Source organism: Bison bison, unplaced genomic scaffold (assembly GCF_000754665.1).
Source record: "Bison bison bison isolate TAMUID 2011002044 unplaced genomic scaffold, Bison_UMD1.0 scf7180017864098, whole genome shotgun sequence".
Taxonomy (NCBI): domain Eukaryota; kingdom Metazoa; phylum Chordata; class Mammalia; order Artiodactyla; family Bovidae; genus Bison; species Bison bison.
In genome coordinates this window covers 5,538,096-5,555,816 of record NW_011494670.1, presented here as the reverse complement: position 1 = coordinate 5,555,816, position 17,721 = coordinate 5,538,096, and the positions used below count along the sequence as shown (strand labels likewise).

The window sequence follows — 17,721 nt, the reverse complement described above, 5'->3', positions numbered from 1 at the left end:
AAGAAAAGACTATCCCAGTAATATATGAATATAGCACCATATAAATATGGATGTCAGTTATTAGGGACACAGTTAAGGGCAGTGTATCCTCAACAGTCCCTTGAAGCTCAGATCCAGGGCTCTGACCTGTGCAGAGCTATTGCTAATGGTCAAGATTTGTTCCAGATGCTGGAAACTACACGTGGAGAAAAAAGGTCTCCAGAGAGGGGAGATGAGGGCTGTGGAGACAATTTCTGATACCATGGCACCCTTGTATTGCTCATAAGATGTTTGCTTGTAATTGCTTGTAATTTTGCTTGTATTGCTTGTAATACTTCATTGCGTTATCTTGTACTGTCCAGTCACTACCAATCATATACCATTACTGTATGTCTAAACTGAAAGGGACTCCTTAAGGATTGGCAAGAGTGTGTGAGCTTGGCACTTCTTTAAAAAATGAAGATCATTGAATTATTATAATATGCCAATTAAAAGTTGTTTTTACTTACATTTGTCTAATGATTTTTTTCCATAATAGCCTCAGTTTATACCAGTGAATAGGATCACTGAGCTCACTAGCCCCTTCCAAGCTTCAACATCTAAGGTGAGTAATTTAAGTGGGATTGAGTCATTTGTGACATTTCCCATAGGAATGATAAGACTTACCAAGGGCCAAATGTCATCATGGTTTAATATGTTCAGAAAGTGAAGCACTCATAGATATTTTTTCACCATCATCATTTTTTGTTATAACAATTCATGTTTATTAGGAAAAACTCAGAAAGTAAAGTATAAATAAGAAAATTTAAACCACCCATTGTCTTACTGCATGGAGTTGATGACCATTTTAGATATCTTAATGTACTTATAATTATATCTTTCCAGTATATTATTTATAATATATATGTGTTATATAAAATTATGCATATAAAATCAGAGAGAGTGTGTATGTGAGTCTGTAGGTATATATTTACCTAGAAATACGTTCTATATGTAATTCCTACGTTGTTTCTTATGTTTGCTAAATGTCATATTACATTTTATTCCTCAAATGTCTGTTATTATCTAAAATTTAAAAATTTTTGAACCTTCAGTTATATCAGTCACACACATAAAATTATGAAAAACTCTTTACAATTTTGGTTATTCAGATTTCTTAGCAGGCAAATGGTGAGATTGTAAACCTCAACCAAATTTTAAGTTAATAAATAGCTGACCTACATGCACCAGGGATCCAAAAGCAAGAAAATCTGTGCTCAGAAGTAAGTCAGGAAGCACAGTGTATTACCAATTTGGAGTCTTTTGCATCTTAAGATCAGACTTCTTGACTCAGCCCAGCTCTGCTGAATCAAATTCTGAATGAGCCATTATAGCAGTATACCTTTGCCAAAGTTTATTTTCTAAGCTTCTGATTTTTAAAACTGTTGTTAGTAATGCTGCTGCTGCTAAGTCGCTTCAGTCGTGTCCGACTCTGAGACCCCAGAGACGGCAGCCCACCAGGCTCCCCCATCCCTGGGATTCTCCAGGCAAGAACACTGGAGTGGGTTGCCATTTCCTCCTCCAATGCATGAAAGTGAAAAGTGAAAGTGAAGTCGCTCAGTCGTCTCCTAGCGACCCCCTGGACTGCAGCCCACCAGGCTCCTCCATCCATGCGGCCTTCCAGGCAAGAGTACTGGAGTGGGGTGCCATTGCCTTCTCCGGTTGTTAGTAATAAATATCACCTAATATTATAAGATTATAAGGGAATGGTAATTAATTATAAATAAGCCAGCTACCCCAAATTAAAAGCATGTTCTTTCTTATTTAAGGGAAATAAGAAAATTCAGAGAATCAGACCTTCCAGTGATGACTTAAAGCATGAGTCTCTTTCATCCTTTGAGCTTTTGGTCAACCACAGAGGCTGGGAAAAAAACACAGAAGGAGGGGACTCTGATGTAGAGTATATTTCAGAGACTAAAATTATGAAAAAGTCTGGGCAGAAGAAAGTGAAACCTCAACAGCAGACTTATCCAGCAGTTCCACTGGAAAATGTCAAACTAGCTAGCAGAGACCAGGTGATTTTTTTGTTGTTGTTACTTTTTCACAAAAGTGTATAGTCATTCACTTTTCCAGAAATAACATTTTTTAAAGATTTTGCTTCATTTCACATTTTTAAAGCATTCTAATTATAGCATACATATTGTAATCTGAGTTCCCTGGACAAAGTCCCAATTTCTATTTTTTCCCTACATTGTCTCTTTTGGAAGAAAAGTCAGATTGCTAATATCAGCACTGAAGGGCTCCTAAAGAACACCTGTATGGGATAAAGATTTTAATCTGTATTTAAGAGAGAAATATCCATATAGGATAAACCTGTAATCTTGAGAAATTTGCATTCAGTGCTTTATAGCAAAAATGCTTGGTCAAATTTTACATAGGTAGTTATCCCTATAGTCCAAGTTCTGGAAAAATAAAATGTGATGTTGATAATGTAACTAACTGCTGAGCTTGATTATAATGAATGTACACCCTAGGATTTCCATGTATCTAAATGAGTTTCTTTTAAAAAAAAAAATTACACTTTCATTCTTACAGTGTTGATGCTTATTTAATTCCTCTTTGAGAATCTGCCCTTAGTTTCAGTGTATAATAATAACAACACTTAAAATTGAGTGGGCATTTACCCTGTGTCTGATCAGTGTTCAGTGACCACAGGTATTTTCTCACTGGCTTCCCTGGTGGCTCAGACGGTAAAGAATCTGCCTGTAATGTGGGGAACCCAGGTTCGATCCCTGGATTGGGAAGATACCCTGGGGAAGGGAATGGCTACACACTCTAGTATTACCTGGAGAATTCCATGGACAGAGAAGCCTGGCAGGCTACAGTCCATGAGGTCCCAAAGGGCTACAGTCCATGGGGTCACAAAGAGTTGAACACCACTGAGCAACTAACACTTTCACTTCACTTCACTTCACTTCACTTCGTTATCTTACTACCTTTAAAAAATCTTCTATAAGCCAAAATTTATTGCTTAGTTTATCTGCCTTGTTGATAAAACTTGATTACTAATATTTTTTTACTGTTTCTAAAAATTTACTTTACCCTGAAAGGGTGAATATGGGCCACATGGAAAATATTCCAATGAGTTGCCATCATATCTGAAAGCAGGGAACTAATTTCATTGGCAAATATCCACTGAGCTTCTGCCCTGTGTAAGATAGTGTATTAAGCATGGTGGAAGACAAGATTTCAGGCATGGTTCTTTAAAAAAGAATTATTCTGAATAATAGTTACATTACAGAAATATCTCACACATTCCTTTGTAATATCTTTGGAAAATGGTATTGGATTCTTGAAAATCTTTAGTGATATAGGCTTATTACCTCCTAAAGGCAGCCTTTTCTTACTTCATTTTTGGGTAGCTCATTCTCTTAGATTATTTGAAATACAGATCCCTATAATTTTGAAGTTTTGGCCCTAAGTCTTTTCTTGAGGCTGTAGAGGCCAAACTGAATCTTGAATCTGTCTACCTTCTTCAGAATTTTAGTTTGAATTATGCATTATATTTGAGTGTAGGAATTCATCTATTCAGCAGATACTCAACTTTTGCATGCTTATAATAGAAAAAGCAGTTGCTATCACTTTATAATTATATCTCATTTAACTCCTGATTTCATTAACTGTGGAATTTCAAGATTTGGGATTTGTAGACTAATTTTATGGGGAGGTTGCATGCTCCAAAGACAACATACAAGTGATCACAAAGTTGTGTTAGAATAGCACATTTTAGAATGTAAATATGGAGATTCACATATGTATATGTGAATATATTATGTGTAAAATCATCTGTTATGTGCCATTCAGTATGTTAGCCAGCTACAGGGGATTTAGCTGTGAGCAAAACCACCTATAGTCCCAAGTCCCCGCTGAACTTATAGTCTAGTGATAGAGACAGACAATCCAATGATTATACAGATAAATGGGAACGGACACTGAGGCAGCTTTTATGACATAGTAGTGTGAGTCCTTATAATAGGAGGTTTGACCCTGGGAGGACAGGGAAGTCTTCCTTGAAAAAGTGATGACATAACTTTTAGGTTTGAATTCCAATTAAGTGGCTAAATGGAGAGGAAGATCATTTCCAATCAGTGCAAACATTATTTGCTAATGAGAGAACATGGAATACAAAGTACCTTAAGAAGACAGCTCCCTGGAGAAGGGAATGGCAACCCACTCCAGTATTCTTACCTGGAGAATTCCATGGACAGGAGCCTGGCAGGCTACAGACCATGGGGTTGCAAAGAGTGGGACATGACTGACTGACTGACACTTCACTGACACTAAGAAGACAGCTAAGCTGTGGTGGGGCAGTGAGGGAAAGGGGGCTGTGGTGTGAGATGGGCAGGGAGTCATCAGAACCATGCAAGCTGATACTTTGATAAGGGATTTTGTATTTATCCTGAAAGCAACAGAAAAACACTGAAGGATTTTAAACAGGGAAGTGGCATGATCAAAATTTCCTTTAGAAAAGATTGCTTTGGGTTAGTATGAAAAATGGATTCTCAGCAAACAGAATGAATGTGGGCAGAGCAGTTAAAAGGCTATTGCAGTGGCCTTGGGGGGAAATAATGGTGGTATGGGTGAGGTGATCATGTGGAGGGGAGAGAAGTGGATGTATTTGTTCCTGTGTATTTGGCTTGAGGAGGGAACACTGACCCGTTTGCTGAGATATGGGGTGTAGATGATCGGAGAGGCTGAATTCCGTTGAAAGGTCAACTCAACCAGGCCAAAGGCCAAAAAAGTTCACTAACTTAATGACTTAGTAGTGATAGGAATAATCACAGGAGGAATTTCATTGTTATTGAATTGGAGAGAATAGAAACCAGGTTACAATGGATTGATTAGCAAGTGGAAGGGGAAGAAATGAAGACATGTTGTACGTCAACTCTTAGGAAGAATTTTTAGGTTGTTTGAGATTTTTCTTGTTTCTTGGGATAAGCTTGTATCACTATAAACTTCCCTCTTAGAACTGCATATTCTGTTTTGGAAAAATTTGTTTTTGTTTTCATTTATTTTTGGGTGTTTTTTATCTCTTCCGTGATCCACTAGTTGTTTAGTAGCGTATTGTTTAGCCTCCATGTGTTTTTTTTTTTTTTTCTTTGCAGTTTTTTCCTTGTAATTGATGATAAAATAAACTCAAAAGGGATTAAAGACCTAAATGTAAGACTGGATACTATACAACTCCTAGAGGAAAACATAGGCAGAACACTCTTTGACATAAATCGCAGCAAGATTTTTTTTTGGATCTGTCCCCTAGAGTAATGGAAAACAAAAGCAAAAACAAACAAATGGAACCTAATTAAACTTAAAAGCTTTTCCATAGCAAAGGGAGCCAGAAACCGAATGAAAAGACAACTTACAGAATGGGATAAAATATTTGCAAATGATGTAACCACAAGGGATTAAGCTCCAAAATATACAAACAACTTAATACAGCTATATATATATACAGCTGTGTGTGTGTATATATATATATATATATATATAAAACAACCTAGTAAAAAAATGGGCAGAAGATCTAAATATGCATTTCTCCAAAGAAGACATACAGAAGGCCAACAAGACACATGAGAGGATGCTCAACATCACTAATCATCAGGGAAACACAAATCAAAACCTTTGAGATATTACCTCATGTCTGTCAGAATGGCTGTCATCAAAAAGAACACAAATAAATGTTGGTGAGAAGAGAATCCTCATACACTATTGGTGGGAATGTAAATTGGTGCAGTCACTGTGGAAAACACTATGCAGGTTTCTCAAAAAATAGTGTTTTGATGGGATAGAGATTGATATTTGGTTTGCAAGGTTAGCACTCAAGACTATTCTAGAAGACTTGGACTTCTAGATGAAAGTCTACTTAAAAATTTAGATATGTCTAAGAAATCTTAATGATTTCAGGGTAATCAGTGAAATTTTACATCTAGTACCAAACATTGACAACTTCAGGTTAACCCTGAGAGTTATCAAACTGTGGACCAAACACATAACATCTACTCCAATATATTAGGTTTCCTCGGTGGTGTCTCCTGGGCTATGCTCATAGCAGGAACTTGCCAGCTTTGTCCAAATGCAATAGTATCAACTTTTGTACAGAAATTTTTCTTGGTATTTTCTAAATGTATGTGTTTAGATTATATTAAAATGAAATTGATTGTAGACACTGAAAAAACGAACTATCCCATGATCCAACAGTTCCATTCCTGGGTATATATTAAAAAAAAACCCAAACTCTAGTTTAACAAGATACAAGCACCCCAGTGTTCATAGCAGTTCACAGCAGCATTATTTATGATTGCTAAGATATGGAAGCAACCTTAGTGTCCATCAACAGATGAATGGCTAAAGAAGAGGTGGCGTGTATATAAATAGAGTATTGCTCAGCCATAAAAAGAATGAAAATGTGCCATTTGCAGCAAACACTATATGATATCACTTATATATGGAATCAAAAAATACAACAAACTAGTGAATATAAGGATAAAGAAGCAGATATATAGATATAAAGAACAAGCTAGTCATTATCAGTGAGGAAAGGGAAGGGGGCAATGTAAGTGTAGGGAATTAAGAGATACAAGCTATTATATATAAAATAAGCTACAAGGCTATATTGTACAACATTGGGAATATAGCCAATATTTTATAAAATGTACATTGAAACTGTAAAAAAAATTTTAAATGACTGCAGACATCTCACATACTAGGCATATTAACGTCTACTGATTAAGAATGACATAGTAAAAGAAAGCCATCATAGATATTTTTTAATGAATATATATCTTATTCCTCCCAGCAACATCCACATAAATTTTAAAAACAATGTATATATACATATATATATATCCATATGAAACGTTATATATTCAGTATATAGACAGTAATTCATGCAAATTCTTTGCAAAATACTATAAGGCCTTTGATTCACTGTTGAGTGCCATAATCTACACCATTCATCTCATACTTAACTTGCATTATGATGTTATTTTGTTGAATGCCCTCTGTTTATCCTACAGAAGCCAGCACTTAATAGAAGCTGAAGGAAGGAAAGAGTGACAGTGGTTTAATATGTACAATTGATTGCTACTAATCCTTGTATATTTTTTGTTAATACCTTGCTATAGGCCTCTTGGGAAATGAAGAGAAAGAGGAGTCAAAACCTTGCTTCAATTGAAGTTGAAACCAGCAACAGCAATTCAGATATAATCCCGGTGAGACAAACTTTGCTGACTAAATGATACCTTGAAATGTATTCACATTTGTAAAGATTAGAGGAACCCAAGAGGTATTTCACATTAGTGCCCAAAGTAACTGAAACATTTAATTGAATAATTGCTTTTAGGTGAAGAAACAGGACTCAGAAAAGTTTGTTACTTGCCCAAAACTACACAAATTAGTGAAAACACAGCTGAGATTTATGCCTCCTGACCACTAATCTTGTAGTGTTTTTCATGTTGGTTGTCAGGGTGAGAAAGCTTTAATATTGTTGTTCAGTTGCCCAGTTGTATCCAACTCTTTGTGAACCCATTCTATTGGGTTAATGTATATATGTGTATAACATTTTATATATATATAAACTGTGTGTGTGTATATATATACATAAACTTGAAGTTCATCTCAAAACCTACCTACATGCCCAAATCCAAAGCATATGAACCTTTCTGTAATTCATAGTGTGGATTCTTACTAGAAAGTATAATTCTAAACTGACTTAAATTAGGACACTGCCAAAAACCCTTCAAAGAGAAGTCTCTTCAAGAAATCTAGACACGCTTCCCATGTGCTTCTCTATAGATTGTGTGTCCCTGATTCTAACTTGGTAGTCAATATCAAAGACCTGCATATCGTACTATTCTGCCATAGACCCTAGCAGAGGTAGTTTTCCTCTCTGAACCTAGTGTAAAAGTCCTTGGTTTGTAGGAAGAGGGCTTCCCAGATGGCTCAGTGGTAAAGAATCTGCCTGCCAGTGCAGAGAGATGCAGGTTTGATCCCTGAGTCAGGATGATCCTCTGGAGGAGGAAACGGCCACCCACTCTAGTATTCTTACTGGGATAGTCCCATGGATAGAGGAGCCTGGCAGGCTACAGTCCATGGGATCACAGAGTCCTACATGATTGAGCAACTAATCATGCATGTGTGGGAAGAATTGACTCAAGGATTATGAGAAATACTTTATCTATGAAGCCATGTTAAAGACTTTGTTATGTTATAGGGCACCCCTTGTGTTATATTAATAATAAAAAGGTTCATTTGAATATTAGAATTTAATATCATGAAAAAAATCTATTTGATACTTTCTTTTATCAGAATATGAATTTTTTTACTCATTATAGTTCTCTTTGTACCTTGATTTCCAAGAAGCTTATAACTAAACTTTAATCTGTATAAGAATAACTATTTTTGCCTAGATTATAATTTTTTGACATGATAATATAAGAGAGAGTAATTAGTCAAATTCTTGCCTCATTTTTCGTGTCTTTAGGTAAGTTATCTCAAAATGCAATTTAAGATTATGGATTAAGTTTTAATTACAAATGAGTCAATGAGAAGCACAATGTCTTCTGATTTTAGCCTAATTTATGTGCCCTTCAGCAGAAAAACATTGTCACAAGGTACATGACATAACAATAATGGAGGTTTATTTTAAAAAGGTTCCAAGATGGAACATTTCAAACAGCAGAGTCAACCCCTGTGTGCCCATTTCCTAGTTCCAATAGTTATCAATTCGTGATTGATCTTGTTTCATCTGTATCCTCCCCCTCCCCAGCTTTATTCCCAAACATCATATCATTTCCTCCATAATTATAATTGTTTTAAGAAGGAATCTGAAAGGATGTTGAAAAGCTCTAGAAGTGATTTGTGAATGGGAAAGAAAAAAAAAAACCCTTCACATCGAAGTAAGGAACAACTAAATATAGGATGTGGAGGAAGTGAGCACCAACATATTTTCAAAAGGAAAAGGGTCAACATTTATTCAGAGGGCAGAAAAGAAGAGAGGACTATATAACTAGTGTTGTGAATAACTCAGCCTCTCTACCTCTTGGAAGCCAAATGTGATAGAATGTACCTTTGCATATTAGTCGTCCCCACCTGCTTTGCAGAATCTTCAAAGTCTTTGTGTGTTTTTCATGTAGCCATTGCTTTGTCACTTCTCTGTCCTCTGCATGCAGCTTTTAGCAAGTGCTTTTGCACAAATTAAGTATGACATTTATGTTAAAATTGTTGTCTTTTCATGTGATATTTCTCAAGTTCTTATGTTACTTGCATGAATGTGTGTGGTATGATTAATTTGTGTCCCTGTGATCCTAGCAGGAAGTCCGTTTTCAAATTCATGGTATCTAATTAATCTGGATAAACACTATACATTATCCAGAGATGCCCATTAATTTTTCTGTTTGGCTGTGGTTGCAGCAATTCAAGTAGGAAATAATTGCTTCTGCATGTTTGTCTGCCTGTACTTTCTTAAACTTGGAAATTAAAAAAAGATTGTTCTTAACCCCTGGGCTCCTCCCCAGTTATCTTCTTACTGTGGTGCGTGTGTGTGTGTGTGTGTGTGTGTGTGCGCGTGCATGTGCGTGTGCTTTAATTCTGACCCTGCACCTGTCAAATTTACAGAAGGCACACAGGGTGCATTGGGCTATCACTTAAGGAAGAGTGGTTGGCTACCGACCACTTGCCACAGTTAGGTGGTTTTTATTATTTTGGGGAATTTACTGCAGCCCAGGGTCTTATTTTCAGGTGTCATGCTGTTGTTCACTCACTAAGTTGTATCCTTCTCTTTGTGATTCCATAGACTGCAGCACACCAGGCTTCCCTGTCCTCCACCATCTCCTGGACTTTGCTCAAACTCATGTCCATTGAGTCAGTAATGCCATCCGCCCATCTCATCCTCTGTCATCCCTTTCTCCTCCTGTCTTCCATCTTTCCCAGCATCAGGGTCTTTTCCAGTGAGTCAGTTCTTCGCATCAAGTGGCCAGAGTATTGGAGCTTCAGCATCAGTCCTTCTAATGACCATTCAGGGTTGATTTCCTTTAGGATTAACTGTTTTGATATCCTTGCTGTCCATGGGATTCTGCAGCACCACAGTTTGAAAGCATCAGGTGTCATAGGCTCTAAAATTTGTCTTCAGCTCAGAGAAAGTCTTATCTCACAGAAATGATTTCACATTATCCAAACTCATGAGACTGTTGTACAATATCATAGCAGCTGTTTAGTCTTTTGAGAGATAAACCCAGCCTCAGTCCAATCGGAAGACACATTCTGACCTTCACCGTGTGTTTTCTCCCTTTATGCCAATCTGCATGGGTTGGCCAGTACAGTTTGACAGTGCCGGTGAGCTATGTGCCTGAATATTTAAAGGGTTTCCAGCTAAGACAGCCTGCTGTGTCCACTGCCCTGCACAGGATGACTGGAATGACGTTACCAGTTGTAACTGTAACACTGGAAGGGCAGTGGCCCAGCACCCTCATCCTGTGCTCTTCCAGTGTGTGTGTGTGTGTTTTGGTTCACATTACATGGAGAACATCTCTCTTCTTTTTTTTTTCCAGTAACCAACAGTAGGCTTTACATCCACTCTTTTTTTACTATGTATTGAAATATGTATTGACTTACAACATGACATTGGTTTGAGGTATATAACATAGCCATTCACTAGTTTCATAGATAGTGTAGAGTACAAAGCTACTATAAAACATGGAATGCGTCCCTTGTGCTATACGTTACATTTTGTAACTTATTGACTTTATAACTGGTAATTTGTATCTCTTAATCTCCTTCACCTATTTCACCACTCCTCCCACCTACTTCCCTCTGGCAATCACTGGTTTGTTCTTGTATCTGTGAATCTGTTTCTGTTTTGTGATATTTGTTCAAATGAATGACCTGCTCAAGGTTACGGCAGTTTGATCTGTTTTCCTAACTTCTTTCTCCTCCTACTCCCCTTAATCCTTGATTGAATGCTTTTAATATTTCTTTTATCCAAGGCCTACAGTCTCTGGAGGCTATTTAAAAAAATATTCTTTCTCAGTGGGATAATCCTTATTTTTGAGTCACTTTTGATGTTTGCATATCGTGTGTATCACATTTCACATGCTCCCTAAGCATGAATGCATGTATATGCTTACATATAAATGAAGGTATACAGCATTTGTCTTTATCTGACTTACTTCACTAAGCGTAATGACCTTCACGTACAACCATGTTGTCACAAATAGCAAGATTTCATTCTACCTTATGGCTGAGTAATATTCCACTGTACATATACCACATCTTCTTTATCCATTTATCTGTCATTGGACGCTTAGGTTGCTTCAGTATCTTGGCTATTATAAATAATACTGTGAACATCTTTATTCTGATCAGCACATTCTTTCTTTTGTGTGTTGTTAATGTCTGTCAGTCTGCCTTTGGAAAGAATTTTTTTTTTCATATTAGGGTACTTCATTTTCTTCTCTTCCAAGTTTCAGACATATGTTACTCTGGCTCTTGTACCAACAGTTGTGCAATTTCAAGTGAAATGATAAAAGCATTGATTGTTTTTCAAATTTATATTGAATCCAACCATTGCTGATTATTTCAGTTATATTGTCATAATCTCCAAAGTCACCTCATTTGCTGGCCTCAAGGTTACAGCAGTTTCATCTGTTTCCTAACTTCTTCCTCCTCCTACTCCCCTTAGTCCTTGATTGAATGCTTTTTATATTTCTTTTCTCCAAGGCCTACAGTCTCTGGAGGCTATTTTTTTTTAAATACTCTTTCTCAGTGGGGTAATCCTTATTTTTGAGTCACTTTTAATGTTTGCATCTCATGTGTATCACATTTCACATGCTCCCTAATCCTTCATGGGGTGTTGGACTTCATTTGCCTTATTTCCAGTTCCTTCTGATCACATAGTTGGCAGGTGTCACTTCTGTGGCAGTTTCCCTTCTTTCTCTTCACTTTTTCCTTTTTGGTACTAATTTATGCTTGGCCTTTCAGCCACTGTGGGCCATTCATTTTCAGAATCCATGCAGTATGAGTGTTCTTGGTAAGACCTTGCTTGCATGTCGTTTGGAGCTGTGGAAATATCCAACTGGGATTCAGTTAAAACTCCAGGCATATTTTAGAGATTAAAAACTGTCATGAAAATAATGAGGAGTTTTTTTTTTTTTTTTTAAGGACATCTTAACCCTCTTCAGAATGCCCTACATAGCCATTCAATTGGAACTTCAGAGATGTTAGTTGTGGGATCACCAGTCTGCGCTGCAGCAGACTTCTTTCATTATTTTGTACAATCTTGTTAGCACTGCCATGGTTCCCTCCCCCATTTCAAGGTAACTAGTGCAAACCAGTTTTTTTTTAATCTCAGCTCCCGCAAACTGTATTTTTTTTCTGAAATTCTACTCTGTGTGTGTGTGCACTACATGTGTTTTCATGGAGTTGGCCTTTCCTTTTTCTGTGTGACCATGATGAAATTCAGCTACAATACTTCACATGTATCATCTCATCTAATCGTTTTAATAATTGAAGGGGTATGTTCTCTTTTCATCCCCATTTTTACAGATGAGGAAAATAAACTTGTTGAGGATCATACTCTCAGGAAGTGGTCACCTTCAACCCTAGCTCCCGCTTCCTTAACCCCTCCTCATTAGGACTTCTCCCTTTGTCATTCATGTCTGTGTGCTGACCCCACATCAGTTCAGCCAGGCCATTCCACACAGATTGGTTGGAGTGCACAAATACTCCTTACTCAGGGGTCAGGATTTGAAGGCACAGGTAAATACTGCATCGATTCACATTCAGCCTGTTGTGGCTTAGATAGGTTTACAAAGTTTCATTCTCCAGCCAAGAGTCTTGAATTCATTTTTTTTTTAAATCCAGCCATCATCCATTCATTGCCCAGATTAAGCTATTTTTAGCTTAACCCATTTCATTCAACCCATTAACCTTTAACCCATTTCTTACCTTATCCACCCCAAACTTGACCTTTTGTGTGCAAGATCTGACACTTTTCTTCCCAGTCAACCTACAGTCTCCATAGTAATCATCAGGATAATCGTCTCAGGATTGATTCCTAGAAAGGAGAGTTTTCTCCTCTCCTAAGACTGTAAGTCTACTAATATAGTTGTGATCATAACTGTACTGTCAACCCCTCCCATGAGCTGATGTCTCCTGACCCTTGGCCTCCAGAAAATATTATTTTCCATCTTCCATGCTCAAGACACACACCCTGCCCTCCCTTTTAATGAATACTGGCTATTCTGAACCGTTTCTGTCTCAGACATTTACACACCCAAGTGTAAAGTTCAAACATGTCCCAGTTAACTCCAGAAGGGGAGGAAGTAGAAATTCTTTTGCAGCACCTCTCACAGATGTCTGAGGAATCCAAGTCTGAGTGAAGCTTGCTAGGCAGTTCTGCTTTACTGGAGCAATGCCCCGTGGTACTGTTGTAATTAAGGGTTTGTCTGAGTTCAATTAAAAGTTCCTTGTGCACTGTTCTGTGATAAATTGGCAGTTCAACTTTACTCCAGGCAAAAATTTGGCATATGAGCTCCATAGGACCCCAGTGCCCCTCAAAGTGACGTGGTCTGATCAACTGTCATTGTACCATGCTTAATAGAAGCGATAAAAATAAAAAGGAAGCAATAGGACTAGATTCTCAAGCATCTTGTCAAAGAGGTAAGCAATCTCAAGTTAAGTCACCAGTTGAGATATAAGAAGTGACTCTATGGAATAGACATTCTAGGGAAACTATTCTGAAAGGTGATGGGGAAAATTAGGTTGCCAAACCACAACAGATGGTCAGGCAAGCAAATGATCAATTAGAAGAATGCTTCACAATGCAGGAACCTGAGGGGAATAAAATTACCAATGCCAACAGTAAAAGTTCAGCAAGAATAATTTTCTGAGACTCAAGTCAGGGTGATGAAAGTACTTTTTGTTACACACATGCTCTTGTTCATCTTGGCACAACATGTACTCCAAGTTGACATTATGCAAATTTTCTGACTCTACCATGAAACAGCATTTACTTTTCCTATACCAGTATTTGTTGCTTTTCCATATTTTATAATAATCTTTCTTTCAGTTACTGCTCTGAATATCATTTGCTAAGGTGATGAAAGAATATCTATGGTATGGTTGTTTTTAAGTCAGGTTGGACCTGCCTGATTAATAACCATGAACCATACTACCTTTTTGGCCTTAGCCCTTTTGTCCTCTGTGGTCATTTAGGTCTTTTTTGCCTTGTACCTGGCCTTAGGTTAGAACAGACAGATAGATTCCTTTCATTTTTCAAAACCACAGACATTTAAAAAACTCAGTGGCCAGATCACCACTGACAGATGTATTTTAAGAATTTGGCTATGGTGTCTCCAGGGTTTACTCTGAAAGATGTAACCTCCAGCGTTTAGTTCAGAGTGTGGCACTTTCTGGGGCTGAAGAAAGATTGATGAGTAAAGGAATGAGTGGGTGGAACCATCTTCCAGTCTCAGCATAAATTAAATCCTTTACCAGTTGCACCTAATTAGCTCTTTATGGCATCTTAAAAAAGATGCTGATGCCAGTCCAGGAAAGGCATCAACCAGCTCTGAATCCCTGGGGTCATTGACAGGGCCTCCATGGGGAAACACAGAAGCTGAGGAAGGTCTGGAAGAGCTGGTGAGTTCCCCATGTCTAGGTTTATGCTCTATGGTAGTACCCCCAAGAAGCAACCCAAATCCAAAAACAAACAAAAGGCCACAATAAGTTTTAGCATCAGCATTGTATGACAGTGAAAATGAAAAGATGACTCAGTACCCAAAAAAAGATTTAAAAAAAGTAAACAACCTGCATAGCTAGTCCCTAAATCAGCCTCATTCACCCTTCAAATATAAAAATTAAATATATAAATTTTTCTGCCTTATAACAGAAAAAAATTTAGTAGGAAACTGCATTGATATTGCCATATGATTTCATGACTGAAGATGTGTTACTTTAAAAGCAGGCCATTTCTTAGTCAGTTTTCCTGGTTGCTGATGTTACCATTGCCTCTGTAGGAGCCTGTATTGTCCTGTGATTGTTGCTGATGGTATCAGAAATTTCAGATATAGCAGCCCCTTTATAAGATAAAAACCAGAGCTGCCCCAAGGGCTTTGGAAGAAAAATTGTCTATACTCACCCTCTGCAGCATCATTCATCAGCTCACCAACAGATTGACAGACACAAAGACAATATGTGATACAGCCCTTGACCTAGAGGAAAGTCTCATGGGTGAATTATAATGAATCTAAATATTCAAATGCGAGTTTGTGAACTGTCAGCAACCATACACCAATTTAAGACACATTTATTGAATCTCCATTAGAGATTTGGAAGGACACACACACAAAAACCATTATCTCTACCCTAAAGAAGCAGAAAAATTGGAAGACAATTTTACAAAACCACGAGTTAGCATTGTTTTATGGAAAAGAGACAGACTATGAATTCTGACAGATTGATCCAGGTTCACATTCAGCCCTACATGCCACATGTCAGCTGTATCAACTCATGGTCTTCTGTTTTCTTACCTATAAAAGGGAAATAATGATATTACCTACTCTTAGGGTTATTATGAGAATTAACGGGATGATTTGTAACGAATGAAAATAATTCTTTAGATTATGAAAAACATTTTTTTTCAGTGTTTTAATTTCTTTAATGATTTTCTCCCTATATTTAGTAGCACAATATCATTATAGCAAAATGAATATCATTATTTAAATCTTTAATAGTGAAATGTTATTATCATACATAATTGGCAGAGGAATTTAAAAGTGAATCCAGAAAGTTTGTTACCAAAATAGTAGCAGACAGTCCTTTAGCAAAAATGTAATTTCTGACATATGGAAAATTACCCAAATTATGGAGTGTTACATCATGTTCATCCTAATTTTATGCAATTAAATTTTAATTTTACAAATAAAGATAGAGTACATAATCCTTATCTTTGATTGATAGATTCTAAAAGCAGAAAATTAGTAGATAGTAATTTGATATCTTAGGTTGATAATCTACCAGAGGCATAATAAGAGAAATAAAGGAGAATGGTTAATCCACTGTGAATAACAGCAGAAGAAAGATACTTCTATCCTACTTAAAGTACGTATTAGGGCAAATAGTATATAATCTAAAACAATGAAAGGTAGAGACGTTACTTGATTACATCTTTTAATCAAGAGAAGGATAGGGATTTACATTACTTTTTTTGTTTTTCTTCTTTTTTTTAATTTTATTTTATTTTTAAACTTTACATAATTGTATTAGTTTTGCCAAATATCAAAATGAATCCGCCACAGGTATACATGTGTTCCCCATCCTGAACCCTCCTCCCTCCTCCCTCCCCATACCATCCCTCTGGGTCGTCCCAGTGCACCAGCCCCAAGTATCCAGTATCGTGCATCGAACCTGGACTGGCAACTCGTTTCATATATTATATTATACATGTTTCATTGCCATTCCCCCAAATCATCCCACCCTCTCCCTCTCCCACAGAGTCCAAAAGACTGTTCTATACATCGGTGTCTCTTTTGCTGTCTCGTATACAGGGTTACTGGATTTGATTTTGGGAGATGGATTCAGGTGTTGAATTCTGTTTTGAAGTGTCTTGATAAGGCTGCTACAGGATTCCACTCTTGTCTGGGTCCCATAGATATGAAAATAATTAAAACTATTTGTAATTTACTGATAATACTTCTTTAGGGAAAAGAGTATGTGCTAGAGCAAATTAAAAAGGACATTTTGGAAAGAGTGGGAGTTGTCTTAAAATGTGAGAGAGACTTAAAGAAAAGGAGGAGAGAATGTATTTCAGGTAGAGAGGACAGTGTGGGCCAAGACATGGAGGCAGAAGGCTACCTAATGCTCACAGGGGATTCTGAAGAGAACTTTTTTGGTTCTTACGGAGGATGATTATTATTAAGAAAGACTTATTAAGAAAGACTGAAAATATTTCCGGATATCTTAGAATCACATTGAAAAGAGCTCTGAAAACCAGTTAAGGGTTTGTACCTGAAGGAGAAAGTAGTCAGGACCTGGAACCCCAGTTTTGAGAAGGAAAGTTGAATAGTGGAGATTTTCTCTAAAGAATTAATTCTTTATGTTATGAAAATGTTGTGATAGTCAAACAGTTCTGCAAAGATGAGAAACTAAGGATGAAAAAACCAAATTGGAATCTGCTGCCTGGAGATTTTAGTACAAGAAGACAAGGGATATTGAAACATTTTGAAGGAAAAATAGCACAGCTTGAAAAGGTGTATGGTAGATTAAACCATAAAAAGTGATGACAGTTTTGAGATGGAAACCTGGAACAATGATGTCATTATAAAGAGGACTTGACCAGAGGAATCTAAGTGGGCAAGGGTGGCACTGAGGATTTGAAATTTCAGCAGGGTCAGTGTCCTTAAGTCAGTTGAAAATAACTGGGGCAAAGACGAGGAGTTACGGTGGGTGATGCAGTGAAGCCGTTGTTTGCATCAGTTCAGTCAGTTCAGTTGCTCAGTTGTGTCCAAGTCTTCGTGACCCCATGGACCACAGCACGCCAGGCCTCCCTATCCATCACCAACTCCCGGAGTCTACTCAAACTCTTCTCCATTGAGTCGGTGATGCCATCCAACCATTTCATCCTCTGTCGTCCCCTTCTCCTCCTGCCCTCAATCTTTCCCAGCATCAGGGTCTTTTCCAATGAGTCAGCTCTTCGCATCAGGTATCCAA

At 37.3% G+C, this 17,721-nt stretch overlaps 1 protein-coding gene across 1 annotated transcript in view; it reads left to right on the top strand.

Annotated features, from left to right (window-relative positions):
• Positions 1–17,721, top strand: part of MORC1 (MORC family CW-type zinc finger 1) — a 164,378-nt gene that overhangs the window by 112,495 nt on the left and 34,162 nt on the right. The window contains exons 18-20 of the mRNA XM_010838592.1: positions 518–583; positions 1,788–2,033; positions 2,226–2,274. Of these exons, the coding sequence (XP_010836894.1) occupies positions 518–583; positions 1,788–2,033; positions 2,226–2,274 (361 nt within the window). The remainder of the gene's footprint in view (positions 1–517; positions 584–1,787; positions 2,034–2,225; positions 2,275–17,721) is intronic.